Source organism: Manacus vitellinus, unplaced genomic scaffold (genome assembly GCF_001715985.3).
Source record: "Manacus vitellinus isolate BGI_N305 unplaced genomic scaffold, ASM171598v3 scaffold_7_pilon, whole genome shotgun sequence".
NCBI lineage: Eukaryota > Metazoa > Chordata > Aves > Passeriformes > Pipridae > Manacus > Manacus vitellinus.
The window spans coordinates 7,596,870-7,622,797 of NW_021940813.1; the positions used below are offsets into that span (position 1 = coordinate 7,596,870).

Sequence of the window (25,928 nt, forward strand, 5' to 3'; positions counted from 1 at the left end):
ACCTTTTGTTAACCTATTGTTAACCTTCCTGGTTAAAGGTATAGACATAGTAAATGAGAATAGAGCTGAAATTGTTTGATAATGAGAGAGAGCTTACGGTGTACATACCTGCTTAATTATATGTGCAGGAAAATAGATTTATTTTCTGCACTTATTCCCACTATTAATTTTAACAAAAATCTATGGAATATTGCCTATCAAAACCTTCCAATTTATAATTTGTAGAATACAAATATTTTGCCTGCAAGTGATGAGCATTTGCACTGTTTGACCAAACAGGCCAGAGATTTATTTATTCTGAACTTCTGTTCTGAGCCTTGTAGCTGTACAGGAGGAACTTCAGCCTTCTCTTCTATTTTTGGCAGTGCAGTTTTTTCAGTTACAATGTTCTGAGTCACATGAGCTCAATGGTGTTGGTGGGCAAGGGTTACTCTGAGAATGATGGACTGTCTGGTACTATCCTAGAGGTGAGTCCCTTGACAGCATTTTTCTGCTTACATCAGCAAATAGTGCACCATCTTTGGAGCAGATGCTGGCAGAGAAACAGCAGTTGCTGAAACCCTACCTCCCTAGGATGCACGGTCTGGATGGGGGGTGGGGAAGGTGATTTTGGATCAGCTCCACTGTGGCTCCATAAAAGTCCATGGGGAAATTTGTCCATGGCAAATTTCAGGTATGGTCCTGGTGTGTGTCCTCCCACTGAGTTTCATCCAAAAGGAGTCTCTTTCATGTGCTTCAAGGGGTAAACCAAAGCACAGCGAGGGCAAACAACTGGCCCATTTGTTTTGAAAATAAACTCTTGAGCTGAAATAAGAAGCTAAGGTAGATGTATGTGGGATCAAAATTAAAGCAGTTTCCTCGAGGAAATTCCCTGTGAATAGAAGAATGTGGTAGAGAAGGAAACAGTTTACTTGAAATGTTTTTCTTTTCTCTTTAGGGGATAGGGATACACAGTCTTGGTGCATTGGACTTGCAGTAGTGAAGTACACTGACAAAAATTAGTTTGCATGGCCTCAAAAAATTTGAGCTACATTTACAGATGCAGAGACTGACTGAAAGACTCCCTGAGGTGCTGAAGATTTCCCTCTCCTCTTACATCTATTCCACTGGGTGCAGGAGGCACAGCACACGTAGGCATCTCTGTGAAAGGGGTCAGGTGCCGCTGTGCTGTATCATCTCCCAGCTCACTCAGCTCTGGATCAGGCCCTCAGAGTGCTACACCCAGAGCAGTTTATAAGCCACGTGGTAGAAATTCATATAGAACAGCGATTCTTAGCTGAGGGTAGGTCTTCTAAGGTCAGGAGTGAATGTGGAAAAGGTCACTAGAATAAATGAATGCTCCCAAAGCCCAGACTGTCAGGATGTTAATGTACAATTTATATGACAAGAAATTACAGGTTTACATCTCCCTTCCACAGATACATAAAGCTACTGTGCAGAAATAGAGACGGTGTTCTCTAGAGAACTGTAAACATTCCATGTTCATGACTGGGGGTGGGGGGGGGAAACGCCACTTATATTTTCCAAATCTAGTTGCCTGAAGGTAAGTCTTAAATCCATACTTAAGTATCTCTAGAAAAGCAGGTCGACTTTTCAGTGATTATGGATACCTGTAGTTTTCTGGCTGTGGAAGCACTTTTTCCTTTAAATGTCTGTCTGTTTGTATCTTCCTGTTTTTACATGGATTTAGATGATTAAAAAAAATATTTTGAAAACTCTCTAAGGACCTTTACAGAAATTCTTTTTTACACTACCAAATTTATTTCCCAACAGTCTAACTAGAAATATTGATCTCCTGTAACTATAGAGCTCTCTGGATCTACAGAAGAGATAAAACTTCCTAGTGATTTATTTCTTGCTCCCTTCAATTTCATCCAGATAAGGAAACAACAAAAATAGTGTTAGACCAATATAAATCTGACAAGCCCAAGATTGGTCCATAGTAAGAATGAAGGATTAAAGGAAAAAAGTACACTAATATTAATATTAATGTTAATATTAAGCAAAAAAGAGTTGGTCTGCTACTACAGTAGCTTTGTTTCCACAGGGATCATTTTTTTTCAGCAAAGATATCTGTTGAGACTTGCATTAAACTGCCAATTTTGTACAGTTTTTATGCATTTTAGCTGCTGTTGATCCTAGCATGGCACATGATTGGGCACAATATTACCTATTAAACTCTTGTATGAATTAGCTAGGGATGTGTAGGTAGGGCCAGATTGGCACATGTACTTTTTCCATGTCTATGTCTAAGAAGACTCTGGAAAAGACTTTGATACTAGTCTCAATCATATATTGCATCACAGTGATTATTTAGGGAAATTATGTTCTTAGAAGTATGGTTTCTGGCTGGCATAGTTCGAGAGTTCTGAGAAAAAAAACCAAATGGTCCTCAATGCGGAAGTTAAAATTTACTGAGAATTAAAATGTATTTCTTATGTATTTCTCTTATTATTACAATGTATGGACACCTAATGATGCCTTCTTAAGCAGATTTTGTATGTTCCATTTGGATCAATTAAAACAGTCCAGTTCCATGCTTCAGACAGTACTTGTCATCTGCCCTTTAAGGAATAGTCCAATACCAACCTCAAAGCCATATTCACTGCCCATACACTTCAAGCTTGGAGGATGAATTCCTGCTTGCCTAAGGTATTTTCATCTACTGCCCCTGATAAGACAAGCTGCATGCCGGGGTATGGCAAGCACTGAGTCCTAAAAAAGACAAGGTCTAACTTTGGGGTCTAACTTTCCTCCTGACAAGTGTTACCAACACCAAGTAAAACCTTGATGAAGCATCTGTGCTGTGCTGTTTGATGGAAAATTATATGTACCAGGGTCTGCAGAAAGCAAAGTAGGCCTACTGTGGAATACATTTCTGCTTAGGCTCCTCACTCTTCCAGCCCATTTGGCATGACAATCTTGACACGTCAAGATGTCTCTCTGCCTCAGCTAAAAGGAGATTGATGGATAGTGACCGAAATGGGGTGCACTGTATGGTACCAACGGATGAGCAGATTCTCTAAGATTGTTCTGGCTGTTCAACTCACCAGGGTTTTTTTTCATATAACAGTCCATCTGCCTGGATTGTGTTGCAATCAGCTATTTTAACAGTACACGGTTTCACAAGGAAGTTTCATTTAGACATAAAAGGGGAAGCAAGTTTAGTGTGTTGCAGTTCAGTCGGTTATAAAACCCCCTGATCTCCTAAGGGACTTTCTTTCTATACTTTGCTATAGAGGATTAGAAGCAAAACAGATGTTATCTTAGAAGTGTATTTAAAAAGGAAATAAAAACAGAACATTGCATTTTGGGGTAGGACAGACACACAGGAAGCTTCAAACTAGTTAGAAGACATCAAATTTGCTGTACCTGGTCAGCTGCTGTATCTTTGGAGGTAAGAACTAAAATATACTATGCATTATACAAATGTATGACGATGTTACCCTTGCTTATCAAAGTGGCTCACTTCTGTCTGTGGGGGACCACAGCTGGTAGAGGGTAAAATGAAGGTGTGCTTTTTCTGTTTTGAATGCACCTATGTTTGCAGAGTCTCAGCCGCTGTCCACATGCAGTTTCTGCTGCCTTAAGAAGTAATGAGAACACTTCAAAGGTGTCATATTCACAACCATGACCAACTGTGATTGCGACGTGACTTCAAAATGATATGATAATTCTAAAGACTTTCACAAAATCAGACTAAAAATGTTTTTCTGAATATTTTTAAAGGGAGTATTACCAGATGTGTTGCTTATGATATTGTTATTGAACTTTCTGCACGTGTTACTGTACTATTTAAGTACAGTCCTTAAAGTGGAGTATGCTATTTGTAGATTAGAAATAAAAATAGGCACCAAGAGATGAATATAGGCATCATATTTTAAAAAAATTCATAGAAAAAAAGCTGAGACATCTCTGAAAACATGATGACGTTAAAAAGTATAAACAACAAAACTTTATCATCATGTTTTCCTGATTCACAGCAAGTTTCCTGGTTTGCTGCAAATTCACAGTTTGACATGGGTGTACATGCACATCATGTACCCTCTCCCTCCCTTTTTATGCTTTACAGAAAATTTGACTAACATTTCAATGCCTGTTTGTGGACCATTTCACTCACTCCTGGGAAACATCTCCAGTCTTTTCTGTCTTTCTTTCTTTACCGTTTATTCTTTTCAATTCTCAAAAATGTGTTATCTTCTATAGGAGTGCACATGAATGTACTGTCCCTTTACTTCAAATGCTTAGATACAAAATACTGTAGTTCACGTAGTTCAGTCATGATAACAACTAACAACTCATTAAAATAAACACAGACATCCAGAAACAGGAAATGATTTCCACCTCAGGAAGAAAAACATAAAAGCACAATGTAGAAATACCATGTAGTCAAGTCCTTCTTATGAATGTGGAGCCTTATTCTTTCCAGCCTCACATTTCAAGCTGTTGCTTACAGCTGTAGATATGAGACATAAAATGTTATCCAACTGGATTGATGTGATCCTAACCCTAATTTGTGTGGGTATATATGATTAAGAAAAATGTAGAAAATTATGAGCAAGGCTTGCATTTATGAATTTTCAAGGAACTTGAACTGATGAAACAGACTTGGTTGGGAAATTATTTGAGAGCTCAAAAAGTTGTATTTACCAGCATACAGTTTTCATTGTATTTTTATGGAAGCATGTCCCCCCAAACTCCACAATAGCACTCAAGCATACATTAAGAATGTATTTTTTTCTAAGAAATCAGCTGCTCCAGAAACTCACTGTCATCCATTTAGCATGATTAAAAATGGGTAGACACCTGTATAACAAGAACTTTAACAATACAGTAGACATATAAAGTACAATGTGTTCTTGGGGAAGATGTCTTTCCTCACTTGCTTTCTTCAGCCTGTCCTTCAGGGAGATTCCCTCCTACTCTTGAAATACAGGATTGTTATTCTCTCAAACATACTCATTCCCATTGAAACATGGGAGAAGTACTCCTATCTTTCCTGCATCTCTTGAACTGTTGACACGTGAATCAGGAAGATGAGCAGGGCTTGTATTTTCTTCTATGGGAAGATCAAAAGATCAGAGTGAAGAGAGCTGTGGGCAGGAACAAGAAGAATTTGGCTCATGACCACTGCTGAAAGAGCCTCATGGTGCAGCCCTTCAGGTCCCAGATCTTCCAGAGCAGCAGCAGCAGGGAGAGGAAGTGACACACCCAGTGGGCAGCATTCGGATGCTTGTGCGAAACCACCTCTTGGTTATTCCTCTTCTCTTCTACCATGGGCAAAGTGGGCCAACTCCTAACTCAAATAGCAGCCACTACTATTGTAGAATCTTAGTCACAGAGCAGCCCATGTTGGAAAGGATGAGATTATGCAAAAGCTTGTCCAATCCCGTCTTGAAAACCTCCAGTAAAGGGGACTCCACCATGTCCCTGGGAAGATTATTCCAATCATAGTTCTCACAGTAAAATAATTTAATTTTTAAATTGAGATGAAACCTATTTCTTCTTATTCCTGGAATCATTCAAAAAAACAGTGAATGTGGCATTTAGGGACATGGTTTAGTGGGGAACATGGTGGTTCTAGGCTAATAGTTGGACTCAAAGACCTCTTAGAGGTCTTTTCCAATCTAAATGATTCTATGGCTCTATTCCATAGTAACTTGTACTTATGGCCACTTGTCTTCTCCATGTGGCTTCTTGTGAAGAGAGAACCTCTATCTTTGCAGCTGCAAATACTGGCATACTATGACGAGCTGTCCCCTACCCCCAGTCTTATTTTCCTCAGGAAGAAGAGTCCTAACTCCTTCAATCTTTCCTCACACGGCAGGTTTTCCAGCCCTTTGATCATCTTCATGGCCCTCCACTGGGTGCTCTCCAGTCTGTCAACATTCCTGAATTTTGAGAACCAGAATTGGACACTCCAGATGCAGCCTAACAAATGCTGAGTGGGATGATCATATCTTTATCTCAGTCAGCAGTGCAGCCCAGGATTCGGTTTGCTGCTGTTGCACAGCTGGCTCATTTTCGGCTTGCTGTCCACTGGGACCCCCAGGTTCCTCTCAGCAAGGCTGTTCCCCAGGCACACAGATCTTGGCCTGGGCTGAACTCTTTGGTTATGTCCTCACAGTGCAGGAACTTGCACTTGTCTCTGTTAAACCTGATACTGTTATTGCTGGCTTGCTCTTCCAGCTTGTCCAGGTCTCTCTGTAAAATGGCTCTTCCTTCTGATGTGTCCACCTCACCACAGTGTCATCAGCATTACCTGTACCCAAGCCAAATGAGGTTCAGATTACAAACATCTGTTGGTTTTGGGCAGTAAGGAGAAGTTCTGCTTATCCATAGCACAGCTCATTATACTCCCTCCTTCACTATCCTGGTTTCCCCACGCTGGCTGCACTGAGGCTTCCTGGGAGCTGTTTCACAGCAGCCCCAGTGGAAGGTGAGATATGGGTCCTGCAACACACACAAGTTTACTCTCCAGGCTATTCTGCTTGCTGGGACTCTTGCATCCATGTCTGGCATTCTGAGGTGGATCCCAAACCTCACTGAAGGGATCTGTCTGTATCTCCACAGCCTGGAAAAACATGTCTTAAAATAGGGAAAAAATATTACAGATGGATCCACAGGATTTGAGTTCCTTCAAGACAGGGACACTGTCATCTGGAATCCCATGTAATAAATCGATTAGAACTCAAGATATACCCTATGATAAGACTGGAGCTCCAATCACCAGCAGCACGACTTTAATGCCACTCAGATCCTTGCACAGAGATCTGAAAGCCAGACATATTCCAAATGAGCTTGTCTCTTCTATGAGTTTCCATCCCCTTTTTTTACAATGCAAAAAAAGTCCCCCTCCCCACTGAAGTGTGATCCCAGCTGTTCTGAGATCAAATGTTCTTTCTGTTTTCCATAGCAACTTTTCGTCATATCCAGGTTTTTGTATAGGACACAATTTATGATATCAATTTGTGTACACTTCTCAGGCTGTCCTTAAGCATTTTGCTTATCCTGAGCCAAGAACTCCCATTCTGTTTTCCTGCTCTCAGACTGTAGTCTGGGGTCTTTATGCAAACATTGTCACCATCTACAAGAATTATGACCTGGCAAATTTGCTGCCACACACTGGTAATACCACTGGATTCTCCATGTGACTTTAAACATTCATCCTGCCTTTAGGCTTTCTTCTGCTGGAGAACTGAGCAAAAACCCCAGGACAGTACTAAAGACTATGTCAGACAGAAAAGACAGCGTAAACCAGACAGGCTTTTCCCTCTGTCTCCAATAGGCTTACGCAAAATGTGGTCAGCTCCCATTTCCAGGACAGTAACCAAACAAGGAAAATGTCTCTGTTCACCTCACATGCAAAATGTGTCAGATCAGAATTGTAACAAAAAGTTATGCAGTTATTCTCAGGCAGAGGGAAGTGAAATGTGAATTTGAGAAGTGTGAAATCCAAATATTGAAAGACTTTAGATATAATCTCTGTGCTCTTGGAATCCTGGTGTATATGTGTGTCTGTGGCACGGAAGGGGGATTAAGAGAAGAGGAAGGAGAAATCAGAATTAATGAAATCTGCAATCCTTATCAGATTTAAAATGCAAAAATTAAAGGTGACCCAATTGCATGTCTGCTGGAGTGATGGCATAATAACTTGACAGAGGTATATATTATATTAAGTACTAGGATGAGAGAGACCAGAGTTATATGCACCTCCCTATTGAATTCAGGCTCTCAACACTACCTATGAAAACTTCAATCAGATTTCCATGTAAAATAACCAGATTAGTGCAATGGCCCTTGCCAACTTTAGAGGGTAAACCTGTAACTCATTCAGCAGGACACACAGCTCCTGAGCACAATGGGAGCCTAATATTTTTGAATTTGCCAGTTTTGTTTCCACTCCTGTCTCAGACAGTGTGCTCCAAAACTCTTAAAATAAGTATAGCAGAATGCAAAGAAATGAAACCAAAGGTTTCGTTTCCCTCATGCATCACTTTATGGCAGAAACGACTCACATCTGGGGAGTAGGAAAGATTGAAGTGTCATGTGCTACCTGAACACAACCGTCTTTGCCTTTGTTGGTTAAGCAGTGGACAGACCATATGTTACATTTCCACTCATTTCTCAGAATCCACATTAAAAATAGCATAAATGTATAACAGTTCCAGATTCAAGCCAGCCAAAGTTAGTGGTGACTTTGCAATAAATCTGGGCCATGGATGGCTGGGGGAAGGGAACAGCCTTTGCACTGCAAAAGAGAGGAACAGAAGCAGAGGAGAGAGGAAGATGAGTTGATAACCTGAGTAGCTCTAGCATTTGGCTAAGAGTTCTGAGGGGACACCTTAATTAGAGCTAAAACCTAAAGTAAGACAACAGCAGCGTACTGCAAGGAGTGCCAAGCCCCGAACACGATGTTTTCCTCTCTTGTGTAAGCAGATCACTTTTCATTAATTGCTACTGCCTGTGGGAAATCTCACACAACTGGCAGCATCAGAGAGGATCCATGGTCACCAAAGCAAGTATTTGGACACATCTAATTCCCATTAATATTTCTGTCTGAAGGGAAGTTATTTTCCCTCCAACCTTCTTCTTCTTGGAGTGGAAGTGATTCCCTGTCCCAAGGAAAGTCTTTTCTCACACTGTCTCCTACCTAATATCTGTGCAAAGTCTATATCCTTGCTTAGACAGGATTTGCACAACAATTATTATTAGTGCAGCATTCTGCACTAGCAACTGTGACACATTAAATACTTTATTAAGTATTATTCATTCTTGGAAAAGATAAGCTGAGCCATTGACAGCAGCAGAGGATAGTACAGCGTGTACCAGAGACATGCCACCTCTTCATTCACAGTTTGTGGGAAGGTGTTCCCATTCTGGGACTTTATCACAGCAGGAGTTTTGAAGAAGACAGGAAAATTGTCAAATAACTGGGACATATTTTTGTTCCTACAAAGGCAGTATCCATTAAGGATAATAATTAGGTTAAATAGTAAATGAAGAAAAGTATTTGCAATTAAAGCAAAGACAAGCTATTTGTTTCTCAATCACACAAGATATTTTGTATTATAGAAAGAAAAAATAATTTTAATTTTAATTTATTTTCACTTTAGATCTACTTTCTCTTTGCTGGACTAAACAATTTCTTTAGGACATCTTTCCCATTGATTGTATCCTTGACATCTGATGAAAAAAAAAAGACACAGAGGTGGACTTAAGAACAGTTTTAGTGGTAGTGGAGCTGCTAAAACTTGGGCAGAACATTTACTGTGCAGATGCACGTGTGTCCTTGCTAGCAAGTCTTGTCTTTAATTACTAACATGTCTGAGCAGCTTTTCAAGCTGATCTACCTGCTCAGACAGTGGAGAGACTGTTGGAACCCTACTGTGCCTTTGAGAAATGTGATGGAAACTGATTTCGGAGCTGGTGGTGTGACTAATCTCACTGTGAAAGAGCTGGAGTACCTCTGAAATGTGCATTTTCCTATGCATTGCACTGAAATATGTCTCTTCAAAAGTACACTGCAGATTTCTACATCTAGGGTGATCAGTTTAGGATTCTTTTACAGCAACTGGAGGGTGATAAGCAAATCTAGGGCACAGTTCACCTCATTTTGACTTAGGTGTCTAAACCAGGCCGGATGAATCATGCCTCTAAAAGGTTTTGCTTTTGTCACTGACATTTTCATGTCTAAAAGTGAGAGACAATTAATTCCATCCTGATTGCAATGCAGAAGTGCAAAGTGCAAATTTAATGGTCTGAGATTTTTTAGTGAAAAAGGAACCAAACCTACAGTTGTTGATTAGTCTGGAACAAAAGGGGTGATACTCTCAATATGAATCTCAAATCAATATAGTTCAGAGGCAGCTGACAAACCACACATAACAAAAATTGCTTCAAAGCATATGAGAAAACGGGGGAAGCTCCTTGGCTTCTTAATGAAGTCCAGGGCAAAACCAGACATATTTAAGTGTAAATTACTACAGGAGCTATTCCACAACAAAGCACTTCTTGTCCTTTTCTCCACAAGTCACTTGTCATTGGATGCATTGGACATGGTGTATGTTGTGTTATACAGAATACCCTTTGATATGATTGAGTTAACAGCACAACAGGGAGACAGGATAATCATTGACTCAAATCCTCTGGAAAGACAGAGACACTCTTGTTCACATCCAAATTGGAAACATCTCTCTGCAGCTATAACAACTTGTGAGTGTAATCACCATTCAGTGAATTTATAATGAAGTTTTTGTAATTCTTCTTATCATTTTTCTTTCTGCTGGTGATTCCTTGACTTTGGAGGAGGATGCTGTCAGAAGGTTATCTTTACAGAATCACCTACCTTTGTGGAGACCTGAACCCTGAGCTCTACAGCAAGACTTCAGCTGATGAAGTGGTATATGAAATGAGATCCATTAATTATTCTCCCACGGATGAAGCACAAGGAAAAAGCCTCCTTCAGAGATGCAGATCTGCTGGCAAGTGCATTTCCTCAGTCTGCTCTAGAGGTAGCAAGCACAGCAGAAGGCAGAAGGATAATCTCCCACAGCCTGCACATCACCCTGCACCCACAGGGCAGCCATCTCCAGCTACACGTGCCTGCGAAGGGCTGACGAAAAAAGTCACCTACCTGGTTCCACCTTCCTGCAAAAGCATTTGCAAGAATTACAACGATTTGCATATAGCTGGGGACTATGTGGTGCCCATCAGCTCAGTCACGACAGATTTTGCTTGTGACAGTGGCATAGGCCCCTTCTTGGAGTCCTCAGAGATTCCTCCCGCCTTGGAGTCCGTGAGGGTCCCCCCCTCCAGCGACACCGTCCGAAAGCCGGGCCAAGGCTACTCCTCGTGCTGGAGACTGGCGAGCTTGGGGCCACACCAGCAGCCCCTCTCTGACTCAGCCCTGAACGACTACCTTGAGCAGAAGCTGGTGGAACTGTACAAGCAGTACATCATGGATAGCACAGCAAACAGGGCATCCCCCACTCAGATCCTGGCCTCGGAGCTTATCATGGCTAATGTGGATCAAATCAGCATGCAGATATCACGGGAAAGGAATATGGAGACCATGAAGGCCAAAGACATTGTCATCAGCCGCTTCCTACAAATAGCCAGTGAGAAGATATCCTCAGAAATGAGCACACCTACTCTGCATATTTCCCAATATAGCCATATTAACCCTTAGTGTTTGAATGGCTGACGTTAGAAAGTTTTTATGTCCCGCAGAGTCAATTTCTAGTTTCTCAAGACACTTTTCTGCTTCATAAAAACACCATCTATGACTTAAATTAAACCTTCCAGTACGTATTAAATAAATAAAACTATCTGTACTGTGCAGTCTCTACTGTGGGCCAGATGATTATTTTTTTTACAAAAACTTCATGAATAACCCTCAGACATTAAAAAGATTTCATGGAAAAATGACTAAGAGCATATGACACTCTTCCAGGTGCTCAGGTGTTTGTTTTCTTCCCTACATGCTTGATATATCATTTCAAACCTCCTCTCTCTGGCATCTGCTAGTCTACCCCTGGGTCTCTCCTTGTGAAGGCTTGCACTCAAGCAAGGGCAAGCACAGTGATGACAGAGCCACAGAAATACAGAATTTAGGATGTCATTTAATTCATCTCCCTCCCCCAAATGTCATTATTTATGACATCCCTCACAGAAGTTTTTATAATTTGTTCTTGAAGATATTAAGGGATAGACACTTTATGGTTTCTTCTATGCTAACCCTAAATATTTAACTGATGTCTTCCTCTTCAAGAATTACCATCCCTTTTTTTTTGGAGCTATGTTTTTTTGAAACAGGCTATGTTTCCAAACAGAAATCATCATCAGGAGTGTACATGTATGGTTTGCACTGACCTGAAACTTGACAATGAACACTGGAGATCTGTAATCACAGGCAGACACCACCTTCACTAGCTACTTACAGACCTGCAGCTGTGGAAGGGTCGTGTGGGGACAGTGGTGATAATAAAGTCTGTTGGATTAATGCAAATGGTACCTTGGAATGCAGAAGGGAAGCTGAAATGGGGTGTTTAACAACATGGCTGACCATTTATTTTGTTAGGATTGCTGCTGTATATTATAGGTCAAGGTCATTTGAACCTGATGAATCTATAATAGGAGGTCTTATTTTGTAAAATTTCACCAAGTCCGAAAAAAGAAGAAAAAAACCAGTACCCAGGGATGCCTTGTGGCAAGGATTGGTACCTATTCTGAGTCTATATGATGTATAACATATTGACAATGCCAATCCATCACTGGTTGAAGTTTAAGTATCAGTATAACAAAATACTAATTTATTCTAAATATTCATAAAATTTTCTCATGTTATTGTTTCCTTTTTTTCCACAGTGTTGTTTTGGCGTTTGTGCATATTTTTTTCTTTTTTTTTTTTTTTTCTGTAAGGCATGCTTTTATGTATATTTTAAAAACAAATATAAGATGGTAAGCATGTCAGTTTATTCTATTCTGCTGTCTTTCCAGAGATTACTGGGATGGCTTAGCATGGTTTCCTAGTTGTGAAGGTATCCAAAAAACAGTTGCCATAAGAACCTTCGATGCTTGAACCCAGAGAGTGTACATCTCTTGCCATAGCAGCCTACCAAAATACTATTATTCAGCAATACAAGATAGATAATTTCTGGCATAAAATATTTCTGGACTGTGATCAAATGCTATTTACAAATAGGAAAAAAAGGTTATTTTTAAGACAAAGTAGCATTCATGGTAATGCATAGGCACAGACATGGGTGCTGCATGCAAAATCTATTACCAGCAATCTATGAAAATGTCTTGCAAAGGACAGCAAAAGCAAAGAAATGTAATAGTTTTTATGTCCTACAGATACATATCCAGGCTTTTCAAAATGTGGGGCTTTTGTTCATGCCTATTGACATTCACATCACCGAGTTTTAGTAGCAAAAGATGTACTGGAAAGCAACTTGCAGAGTTGAATGCATAAATCAATACCCTTGCTGAAAGGCCTGACTCCTTCATCAGAGAACAAAATCGATTCTTATACTCAACTCTCCCCGCTCCACAGACCGTGTCCTGTGCAAACAAAGCACCATTTTATCATCTCTTACTCAGAAATACAGATCTTCATTTCCCCCCAAGACCTGTGGGTAGCACCTGGTCACCACGGCCCCATTCTCAGAACTGCTGCAGGAAGTAGTGAGGGCAGCTGGAGAACAGAGGCTGAGAGCTCTGCCCAGACCTCTTCTTGCTTGCTGGGCCCACAGCTGCTGTGTCAGGGGGGCTGCAGCCAGAGCTGGGGGCTCAAGTGCTCAGAGAACGGAGCAGTAGAGAAGAACAACAAACCATAACCGTACAAAAGCATGGCTCGTGCATATAAAGGGCATGTTTGATACTTATCAACCAACTACAGACCATTCCTTTCTCGTGCAGCTTTCTTCCAAGAAAATCACTTACTACAGTCACACTGACTTTCAAGTAAAGGTCATATTTTGTATTGCCAGACTGACATTATGAATTTTATTCATAGAAGGGTCATAATCATTGCAGCTGATTTATTTTGGACAGAGAGCATCAAACACTTTTTCCCCACATGTGGTTATTTTCTTTTCCCTACTTAAATACAAATGCCCATTTCATTCTGAGCCCTGTAGTGTACCTGTTTCTCACATGAATTACATACCAGCCACATCCCATTATCTGAAGCAGGTCCTGGACTTAAGGCAGTTTTTACATAAACAAACAACTTTTTCTTACTTTCCACTATACTCAGATGAAAATGCATTTATATCTCTGTCCTTCTTCCATTTAAAACTAATCTTCCTCTGCACAGGTGCCCCTCTATGTATGCTTGTTTCCTGCTGAAAGCACTTGGATAGCAATTAGGCTGCTATTACCATGAGTCAGGTTGTTATCTAAAGAGATTATGATATTCTCTCTCCTTCTCTCTCCTTCCCCTCCTCTTCTGCCTCAGGGTCAAATGTTTAAAGAGAGAGATCCCAATTTTTAGTAGCTCTCTTAAATAACTAATTTTTAGTCAGAGGCATATAATTTCTTGACACAAGCTTGTCAAAATTGTAATGGAGTCCCAGTGGAGTGTGTGTTGGAGAGGAGAGTTTGAATTCTTCCCTCACAATACTTCCTAACAGTATGGTTATTTTTGTATGACTAAGATCACTTAAGAAGGCAAAGAAAATTGTAAGGAATATTTTAGTAACTGTTTGGTTGATATTTTGACCAGCTGATCTCAGAAGAATAGTTTATAACCACCTTCACCATACTCTAGCAGCTTCCTTAGGCATTTTTTTCAGAACATATTACTCATTGCTGAAAACATGATTATAGCAGCTAGGAATTTTTTTGTTTATAGATAGTGTGACTGTGCCCCCAAGAGTCTGAGCCCATCACTGTGGCAGATGAACATTACCTGTGGACTCCAGGAAGGCTGGATGTGCAGTGTGACAAGAAAAATCCTTGTCAGAGGGAGAAAAGAGAAGGAAAAGGAGCTTTTCAAATTTGTTGGAACCTGTAAGTCTTGCATTTGGGGTTAACTCCTTTGTCGACTCTGATTTCTTGTCCATACCAAGAAGCACTGAGGGGAAGAAAGAGGGATTTAAAGTGCAGTCTGGGCTTTGTGCTGAATATGACAGTGAGCATTTCATGCTCTGGTTGCTGCGTTCGGATGAAGGCAAAAAGATAAGCATCTGGAACTGAAATAAATGAGGTTCTATAACGCTGACTCCAGCCAGGCACACTGCTCCTATTTCACCTCGGGGAAGCTGTTGCATGGCAGGAGTACCCTAGGACCTCCCAGCACTGGTGGGGTTGATGGAGCACCCCAAAGTCCATTTCATTCCCCTTCTATTGTCCTTTCAAAGGCTGAAGCAATGGGGAGTTATTTAGGACTATTCCTCCCCTCAGCTTCTTCTTACCACAGACTTCTCTCGGAGATAGGACCTGCTGCGGATGTAACCAGCTGCCGGTATAAAGGGCTTGGGCAGGAAGGGGCAAAAGGACTGCAGGTTTTGTCACCTTGATTATCAAAATTTGTTACTGGTGTGGACAGGGGAGACATCCCTTTTTCTTCAAAATTCAGGAGGGACGATTATCAGTTTAGGGAGATCACCATTACAGTGACATCTTACTGCAGATTTTAAGCCAATATCAAGATATGAAAGGCCTGCTGCACTTCTGCTGACTGAAGAAGTTAGCAAGTTGCTACACACCTCGTTAAAGGCAGCCTATATGCCCACGACAGCTGGTGTGTGTCCACTTGACACCTCTGTGTTCACAGAGTCTCTGACAGACTAATGTGATGGCTGTGGATGGTGCTCAGAAGGGACATGAATTTCTCCATCTGCATTAATTACACAGAGTGTGAACACAACAAACAGTTTAAATCAATGTATTGACATCCAAATCACCAGCGCTGGCCTTTGTTTGGTGGATCCATCTCAGCTAACATGGACCCAGTCCCCAAACAGTGCTGTGCTGGGTAAAACCACCACCGACTTAGAAGACACTTGCAGTTTAGAAATGTGTGGCAAAAAATGACTAAAATGTCAAGGAACAGAAGTTCAGGTCAAACCAGAATTATTCCGTGCACTGCAGTGTTACTTCTGCTGTACTGGGAAGAGCTGGCTTACTGTCTTTCCAGCATTACAGCTGATAGGATTAGGGTGGCTTTTCAGAATATTAAGCAGGTTTTCTAAAGGGCTGAAGGGAACAGTGTTCCTGAGGCTCATTCTCAGACCTTCTTACATCTCTTTCAAGGTAAATGTTGAACGAACTACCTTGCCTGAAGTGAAAATCCCCTTGAGGAATATTAGCAGTGCCTCACTGTGAGTTAACATTTGACTGTTACTGAACTCTGTACTGCTGTTCCCCCAGCATTACACTCCTGCTTTAGCTTTCCACAAGTCTGGTCACTGAGGGCTCCTGCACTTCTGCCATGCCAAAACCTCTGGCACAGCCCCAAGGCTTCCCTCTGTCCTCCTGCCATGCAACCTCATGTTTGGTGGTTTTACACTCCTCACTCCTGTGCTCTCTAACCTCCCCTTGGCCCTATAATTGCCCCTCACAGAAGATGATCCCCTGGCAGCCAGGAGAAGGATCAGTAAGATGGCAGAGCTAGATACTGAGCATCTGGAGGGAACCACTGGCAAAGGGGGAGGATGTTGAGGAGGCTTAAAGGCTGGTGGTGGCTGCAGATCTCCTGTGGTAGAAGTGCCCTCTCTACCCCAGTGGAGGTGAAGGAAGCCCTTACAGAGCAGGATTTGTGAAACATGCTGGGAGATGATGGGGAGCTAAGGAAAGAGGTTTCAGAATTTTCCCAGTGAAGACAAGCCTGAGGGGTGGCAGCATTTCCAGGCACTCCCTGCCTGGAAGGAGTACCTCTGTGTTTAAAAGAGCAATCTTACCAACTTCACTCATGGCACTTTTCAAGCATAAAGAGTTGTAGCATCCAACACGGGGTTTCCTTCATTCCCTCTGCAGCCACATCTGGGCAGGAGACATGAGGGACCTCTAGCCAGAGCTGTGCCCTACCAGCTGTGCAGGACAGCCATGTTCCAGCCCACTCTCCTCCCCTGGGGTCACAGTGGGGACTGGAAGCAGCAACCACCCAGACACTCCACAACCCTCCTCCAGACCCTCACACTGGCTTTCTCAGCTCTGACTACCAAGTATTTCTCTCCTTTGCTGAGTTTTGCTTGTTAAACACAAAGTGGGATAGGAGAGCACTCTAAGAACAAGCAGTGGGAATGGGGAAGGCAAGAGTCACAGAGCCAAGCCATTCAGTGGCTTTTTTCCAGATTAACTTTTCTGCAATCGGAGCTAGGACTGTAGAAATAAAATCATGGATGACAGAACTGACTTTGGTATTTCCATGGACGCAGTTCTCCAATGTTCATCTTTTCTCACAAGCTTATTCACCTAAAAGTGGGTCCTATTTGGAAGGGAGGGGTAGAACAAGAAAAAAACCCCAGTAATCATTTTATCAGTACCATTTCAGCACAGGTGACAAATTCCAATGCATTTCTAAGTAGAAACCATATAAAAAGAAAGGAACATATTAAACATGTTAGAGATAGGCTTAGCAATGGTAGGCTCACCAGTTTTAAGAGGGAGAGGTTAGAGTTTGTCAGTTCCAGCACTTTTAAACTAATTAATCTCAAGGTTTTATTGAACTATTTCACAAAAGCTGGCTGAAGTGTCACTTCAGAAGCCCAATGCTTGACTAAAAGCTGAGAGAGTTAAAAAAAAATAATGCACTGAGTAGTCATTTTTTTCCATTAATAAGGTCATATTAAAAATGCACAGGCATGTTCTTTAAAGTCTGGAGAAATCAAGCTGAAATTTAATTATTTGATTATATGCAACCAGAATTTATTACTTTAAAAAAGCATAATGTGACAGGCAGGAACAGGTTTGTCTATCAAAATACATTTCCAAATATCAGCCCAGAAAACATCAGCCAGTGATCACAGAATCATAGAATGGTTTGGGGTGGAAGGGACCCTAAAAATCATCCAGTTTCAACTCTCTTACCATGGGCAGGGATGCCCACTAGATCAGGTTGCTCAGAGCCCTATACAATCTCTCCTTGAACACTTCCAGGAATGGGGCATCCACAGCTTCTCTGGGCAACCTGGTCCTGTGCTCCCACCCTTACAGTGAAGAATTTCTTCTTGACATTTAATCTAAGACTCCTCCTGAGAAGCCCTAGGCAATCACATATCAATGTGAACTAATTATTTAATATCAAAATTCATGTAACATAATTTTAAAAAAAGGGCACCTGCTTTTGTGTCCATCCTTGGGAAAGAACAGTGAGTGCATCAGGAACTGGTAGAAGGCGTAACAGCTCTTACTGTACCTCAAAGATTAATTTTTGCTGCTTCACAGATCAGAGACTTTTCAACTGCACATCTAGAAGCATCTATCCCTAACTTCTAACTCCTTCAGGAAATGAACAAAAGATTCCTTATTTTGTCAGTGTGTGGCAGCTGCTGTGCCTTCGGTGTTCACAGCCAGTTTTTGGCACTGAGACCCTGAGCTACTGGGTCACTCAACCTAGTCTAGCAGAGAGGGTTCTTTGTCCTCCCTTGTCACTGGAAATTCCCTTGGAGACCCCCTTTTCTCATCCATCCTTCCCCATGCACCATTTTTCGTCCTGGGCACTCTACCCCCTGTGCAGCCCCTTTCCTGTGCATGCTTTGCTGCCTGAGCAGTCCTGGTTGTTGGGAAATAGCAATGGCTGTGGTTCTCAGTCCCAGCAATGCTGAACCTTTATAAAAAACCCCACCATCAATCGCCATGAGATTCATGGTGTATTTCTGAGGAGTGACAACACGCTCCTTGTCCATGGTTCCCAAACTAAGGGATGGGTTGAATGGTAAATGTGGAAGGAACAGGTAGCAGCAGTCAAGAGGCAGGATGAACCGGCAGATGCAAACAGCTGATGAGGACCTGGTCAGCATTATGTCTACATTCTTTCTGGCATATCCTGACTCTCTTATTATCCTGATTTTTGGATAGACATCCAGTGTCTATAACTGGGTTCATGATCCTAGAGAAATTCCAGGTTCCTGCTTCCATGCCCCTTCCCAAATGACATTTATCCATCTTCTAGGCATCTTAGTATCTTCCAAATGCAGGGATAAATTTTCATACTTAACATAACCATAGCTCAGGACAACTACTCTTTAATATTCACATTTACCAGGCACTGTATATATTAGTACTCCATCCCCTTGACCTTGCTACTCCATTCACGTGTTTCTGCTACTCCATTTCATCTTGTTTCTGCAGAGAAGCTCTGCAATTTCAATCTCATAATAGCCAAATTTTATCCAGACCAATTCCAGCCCATGTCACAAAACCTGTACATTCAAGGTCATATGCAGATTATTTGAAACTATGCAACCGAATTTGCTGTTAAGACATTCAACTTCATATAGAGCTGCACAGTTCATAACAGACAGATGTGCCACTGGAATTGAATAGGAAAGTAGAGAGATATTTATTAGTAGAAGAAAGAACTAGTGGAGCTTATTTTTAATTCACAGAACTACTTTTGTTTTGCTTCAAACTATATTCTTCAATCACATAGTACCAATTTTATAGTTTTAAATCCAATGAGGCTACCAGCTCTTTGTAAACATTTACTTTATCCATTTCTCTTAGCAGCCTTGATCTCTGAGCACTTACTTAATTTGGTTTCATTTCCTCTGGTCTCATTATTTTCTTCCTCTTTTACTTTTTCCTTTGGATATATCCCTTTGGCCTAGACAACTTTTAATGTGTTCTCCTTTGACATAAGGACATCACAAGTATGTTAGACAACTGAATCAATGGTGATATAAGGAGCAACCTTAAGGCAACTTTTTTTTTCTTTCTTCCTACTTTTAATTCAGGTCTTGACCAGCTAAACTTAGGAAAGAAGCTAGAGGTTTAGTCATTGGAAAAGCAATTAAAATTAATCAATTAGAACAACATAAGGTTCTTAGAACAAGTGTGGTAGAGTTTCTTATTTCTGTAAGCCTATGGTCTGTTTTAAAAACAATTCCAAACTGGACGTGTAATCCAGAGGACTCCTGCAGAAAACAGAAAGTCTATTAATAAGCATACTTTTGAAGACTGGAGCAGAGCAGAATGGTACCTGCTAGAATAACATTCATTCAACTTGAAATGACTAAAATAATAGATTCATCATTTTGTAAAATAATATATTACCTTTCAGCCAGGAACATCATTATTTACTAATTATTTCATCATATTTCTAAGGTACTTTTGTAAAAATCAATTAATATAATGTCAGTTGTCATTACATACAGTGTAAGGGTTATTGAGCCATTGATGTATACAAAATATGATCTTGCATTTGAAGATTAAAGCTGTTGTAAGAAGATAAACCGGTTTGAGATTACATTCAGTTTGCATGCCAGTTGTCATGTACCATGAAATGAAGTTTGCTGGTGACCTGTTTCCTTATTCTGCTCACAACATGTACAGAAGCATATTGGAAAAATCCATGAAACGTATTCTTTTGTCTAATGAAGTCACACAGCCTCTGACCCTTGACTATAAGATGTGATCAACATATTTTAAAAAGCAGTAAAGCAAAAGAAGAGGAAAAAAATGTGTGATCTTTCAAATACAAATTTAAAAATAATATTTAAAAGTCAAATTTTGTTATGGGCAAGTTGTATCATCTTTGCTCCAATTAAATACCACTTTTCTTTGCAAGTTATTAGCTCAATGGACTGAGTCATGAAAGAAAGTACTACTCAGTTTAAGGGCACCACATGCAAGTCTTTAATACAAAGAAAGAAAGTTTATCGAAAACATGAACAGTAACTTCAGCAATGTGACCATAACTTAGAGAGAATCTATGTATGTTAGATACACTGACTTAGACTGAAGTTTCTAACATGAGACATCCAAATCTCATAATCTTGGAGGTAGTGTGCCTCCATGCAACATTGTTATTAAATTATTTATTTACTTATTGATTTTACTTTTGATAGATGCAATAGGGCTAGGCTATGAGGAGGTGTAAACCTATTTATTTTTATTCATGTTTGATGATTTAGAGGCAGGATAGCAGATGGAAGAATGAAGAGAGAAGAATAATGTGCTCAAAACAAGGCAGTAGAACAATCTTGATAGAAGGGTGTGGAAAGCAAGACTGAGTTTGTAAAGAATGTTGTAGTGCTTGAGAATGCAGAAGCTGAGAACTCAGGTGAGAGCCATCTGTGTTTGTTGATGGACACCAGTTGTAACTGGCATGGAGAATAAACTTAAGGTAAAAAGAGAACTGCAAGATGAAGTTATTAAGAAACCAAATAAAATTAAAGGGTTTTTTTACTGTTGTTTAGGCAGAAGAGAATAAAACGTTTTTGTGTTGTGAAGGTAAATATGTAAAAGAGTTCAGGAGAAATGCAAAAGAAATGATGCTCGGGACACAAAGCCATGGAGGCAAACAGAGGAGATCAAATTAAAAAAGGAGAAAAAAATTGTAAAATTAAAGTGAGAGCAAGGAAAGGTATAGTATCATGGAATCGAAAGGTTGAAATACAATTTTAATTTGGGGTACTCAAAAGTTCTTTTATCAAGAAAAACAATGGAGAGGGAAGTGTGATGGCAGGTAAAATATAAAAGGATCTAGAGTTGTGGTCAACTGAGTTGCAAAAGTAGAGACTAGAAGACTTAGGAGTCATGACTGAAACAGAAGGAAAATTAAAAATTATGCTCATAGGAGAAACGAAAGAAGATAGGAAGGAGGCACCTTAAGGTGAAAAAATGTCATTGAACTGGAAGAATTGCGTGGCCATAGAAAAGTTTGTGGTACTGGTGGCTAGAGACAAGTGGGAAAGAAGCCCAGGTAATGACTAGATTGGTAAAATATGAACAGCGAGAGGTGAGAAGGGGCCAGTGTTTGGTGAAAACAGCCCTGGAGAGCTGTCTGGGGCCAATGAGTGCTGTGGTGAAACGTACAGCAAAGGGCTTGTGTGAATTCCTACCACAGAAGTGGAGGCAGGGATGAAACTGGAGAGAAAAAAAAGGGACACTTCAGAGATAGTAAGAGAATAGAGGGGAGTAGAAATGAAGAAATGTAATAGTTCTGATGTAACTTGTCACTCTGCACGTACAGATTCCCCTGTTTTGCTAAAATGCAGATTGCTGCCTTTCAGTATTTCCTTTAGAATTTTCCTATTGTGAAGTCCAAATATCAGAGAGACTTACAGCAAGCAAAGACATCATGATATTGTGCCAAGATTCTCCTGAGCTACGTAGTCAAGAAGTCATACTTTCAATTTTACATTAGTATCCCAATTTTGGTTTACAGAGTGAAATAATAATAAAGAGAAAGGAATGCAGTTGAGAAGTGTACTAGTATTATGTGGAAAATGCTTGATATTCTGCGATAGGTTTTGTACAGTTAGTGTGGATTTTTGGACTTGAGCAATGGTTTGAGTGTGCAAGTGTGCCTAGCCCCGACAGCTGGCTTCCAACTCCCCTTTGGACAGAGAAAGCTGACAGCTTTCCCACCAGCCTCCTTTTCCTAAATCTCCCCTGGTCTTCCTCTTGAAAATGGAGATGGAGAAGAGAAATAGTTGGTCATTTCTTATTCCTTACTTACACTTAAAGGAGAACAGTGATACTATGGGAAAGCTTTTCCTAGGCAGAAGGCCCTGGAGACTGTTTTTAACCACTTGGAATTAGTACAGTCTCTTTTACATGTACTCCATACCATGCCCAACTTCTCTGCTTCTCAGTTATCTCCCCCTGGCCTGGGTGACCTGAGGTGTCCCACATGAACACAGCTGTAGCATTGTTTGCAGCTGCTGTAGTGGGAGACGGAAAAACAAACGATTTTGAAAAATCAGGCCTCTAAATTTGAGCTGGCTGAGGGAGTGGAACATGAAGAAGCAAACAAACAATCAAAAATGCCTCAGAGAACCTTGTCCTGATTAAAGGCATGCTACCACAGAGACCCTGGGATTCAGTTTTGTGGAACCCAATCCAGCCTACACGGGGTCCTTACAGCCTGTTGTGACTGTGTGCTGTTTTGCAGCCTTTGAAGGAGCAGATGCATTGAAAGCATGGATTTTGTATTTGTCTTCATTTCTACATTAATGACAGCTGTAACAATGCAGTCTGGAGGCAATGAAATGACAGACACTGTGTCCAGATCCATTTGCAAAAGGAAGACTTGAATTTGCTTTTAAGGCAGAGAGAACTGGTGACCCTAACATTGTACTCTTTCATTGTTCAGACTGAATGATGAGCTAGCTGAATTTTGAGATTTCACAGCACTTGATAAATGAAGATCGGTATCTTTGACAGAAAAAAGGGTCATAATTCTGGCATTCTTTGTACAGCAAGCCTTGTAAGGGGAACAGATATTCTGCTGCGTAATTCTGAATTTTAATAAAACCTGGAGCCATGTTGTCTGCCTGCCTTGACAAATACCTTATATCGATAGTGAAGAAGGAAAATAAGATAGTTTATTGTCTCTGAGCTGTGAGATCTAAGAGAAAGGAGTAGTATGAAGCACCATAGGCAGAAAGCATGTAGAAACTACTGATCTTGCCTTTTTTTGTTCTTCCTGATCTGAATTTGTAGCTGGATGCATTTTTATATAAGCTTTACATTATAAACAATATTTTGAAGCCATATTTAGTAGTGTTCCTTTTCCATGTCTTGACTAAGGCTTAACTTTGAAGTCTTCATGATGCACATCATTAAAACTAATTTGAATCAAATATTTTTCCTTGTTCAGTTTTTCTGTAAATTAGCAGAAAAGCCCACTACATCTAGCATGACATATTTTGATGAATGTAAAACATCAGCTGGAAAGATTCTCATTTCTTCAAAGTGAACTGTTCAAAACTACTCTTAAGAAAGAGAAGACATTTTAGGGTGTCTATAGAAACAAGCAGGAACTCTGGCTGCTCCACAGTACCTTGGGGAATAAAAAGACTTTGGATCACTGAACTGTCATCTCTTAATTGCATACTTCTGTTCCAGGAATAGATAGAAAGAGTAGATAACTCCTCATTAAAAAATAATTATTTCAGATGTATTGAGTAGTTTTTTTCATACAAGTAAAATACAAGATGGTATGGGAGTGGAAAAGAATTTTGACAGCATTACATTCTCTTAAGTAATCCTTCAGAAGTGTATTGCAGGATGGAAAAGTAGATAATTTAAATTGTCTGAACTCCATATTTTTTTGCCTTTCATTAAATTTAGTCATGAGTGCAGTTTTGCTCTATAATAAATTAGAAGGGACAGCAATCTAAAAAAAAAAAGGTATTATAAGGTGAAGATTGTGGGTGGACAATGACCACTAAGCATTGTTTTGTGTCTAATCACAGAGATGAAAACAGGCTCAAAACCTCAAATTAAACTAAAAGGGAGTTATTATTAAGTCATGAAAAGGAAACATAGCTGGGAAAAAAAACTTACTAAGTTGCCATAAGAACCCCTCCACATGCAGATTAAGCAAGAACTCTCCTCCTGAACTTTTCAGTCTCAGACGTTGAATTTATCTTCCATTCTTAAAAAGGGAAAATATAGATTCTGACATTATTTACAGCAACATTTACAATTTACTATTTACCTTGTCTATTTGTTCAGCTGATATGCAAAATACAAATATTTTATATATGATTATTTGTTCACAGACAAGTCTGTACAATAAACTGTGTGTATATTTTACAGAGCTTTTGACTCATACCCGGTGAATTTTGGAAAAAATATTGCAAGTTAAATTCAGGACCTGAATTTTATACCCACTGCAAGTGTACAAACCAGGGGTAAAATAACCTGTGAATATTAGACCTTTAAATTGTATTATTTGGGTAAAGAGCTTTTAGAGAAGAGCAGACACATTTTCTTTGACAGTATTATCTCAGCAGACAAAATGTATCCCATAATCACCACAAATAATTAGCTTGACAATTCCTGTTTCTGTTTATGCATGCAGAAAATGCAGTGATAATAATGTTATTGTCTTGCATTTTTTCTATTGAAAATATATCTCAATGATTTCCTGTTGACCTTTTATTCCATCATGAATTGACTCTGAATGCCTCTCTGTGAGTAATCAGCTGAGATTTAAGCTGTGCCTGCTGATTGGCAATATCGATGGAGCCGGGGGCATTGATGTCTTGCCCTAACTGGGGCTTTCCATAGGCTACCAGGACATCAAATCACTCAGAAAGAGGCAGGAGCTAGATTGGATTAGGTAAATTTAGAAGATCTCAAACCTCTCCTGGCCACATGAACCTTGTGTGCAGCATCTTTCCTAGGAAGAAACAAATTAGAACAAAGATTTATTGGTTGGTTTCAGAGTTTAGGTTTTATTTTCCCCTGCCCCTTCCACACAAAGTAAAGGAATTCCCATAGCAGTGTTGGACACATCTAATTTGTTCAGCTTCTTCTACTTCCTTTTCATTGCATTTGGTGTCACTGTAGATCAAATTCTTACCTGCTATACACTTACTTCACCTGTAAGTAAAAAAAATCCTAAATTTACATCAAAAAAGCTAGTTTTGGGTCAAATATTAATTCATTATACGCACTGTTGCAATGCTAGAGGTGTCATTGCACACAAGACATGAAGTGACTGAGTTCTATGCAAAAATCTAAATAACAATCACTAAAAGACATGCAAAAGCAAAACAGACAGTTATTAAGCTTTTCCATTTTATAAGTGACTGGAGAATTAATGAGCATTTAGTCTGTGAAAGATTCAAGGCTGAGCAAGGCAAAATGAGAAGTCTTTTCAACAGAGTATTTAAAACAGTTTGGTTTCACTCAGGTTTGGGGTGTTTCTATACTTGATCTTTTAATTTTGGGCCTGGTGAACATATTGAACGAAGGACACTAGTATTAAGCAGAGGTCTTTGTCTACTCAGAAAAGGAAAAAAATATATTTAAGGGATTTTAGCATTAATACATGCAACAGACACAATTGAATTTAAGAGCCAAATGACTAATTCTGAGGAAATATGTAAATAATCTTCCTCACATAAACGGTCTGATTTAGTATTGTGGTTATATTTCGGGTAATGAAATTATATCTCAATGCATAGCTGGAAATGTATGAGTGCGTGATTCAAGCAATTTCGTTTCAAATTCTTTTTATAAGGTTTAAGCCATAATGCATTTAGGAATATGTTAGCTAAATTGACCTGTGCAGTGGTAATATTAGTCCACAGTTCCTGTAACTGAAACACTGCATAACAGGGTTTTAAAGATGATATTTCTTGGCTTAGACATGTCCTGATTTTAAGATCAAACTGAAAGCAATTTCCTTTAGTGCTTTAGTCTCACATGGAGACAAACAAACCTCTCAGCTTCCTAAAAAGCCACGTGCATTTAACACACGTTTTTGTTACACACAAGTTTGTGCAGGACAG

At 40.0% G+C, this 25,928-nt stretch overlaps 1 protein-coding gene across 1 annotated transcript; it reads left to right on the forward strand.

Moving 5' to 3' along the window:
• The first annotated feature begins 1,502 nt into the window (after positions 1 to 1,502).
• Positions 1,503 to 11,197, forward strand: CUNHXorf21 (chromosome unknown CXorf21 homolog). Its single transcript, XM_018084029.1, has 3 exons — positions 1,503 to 1,543; positions 3,320 to 3,397; positions 10,309 to 11,197. The coding sequence occupies exon 3, from the start codon at positions 10,313 to 10,315 to the stop codon at positions 11,189 to 11,191; it is 879 nt and encodes a 292-aa protein (XP_017939518.1). The 5' UTR covers positions 1,503 to 1,543; positions 3,320 to 3,397; positions 10,309 to 10,312; the 3' UTR covers positions 11,192 to 11,197.
• Positions 11,198 to 25,928: the final 14,731 nt, after the last annotated feature.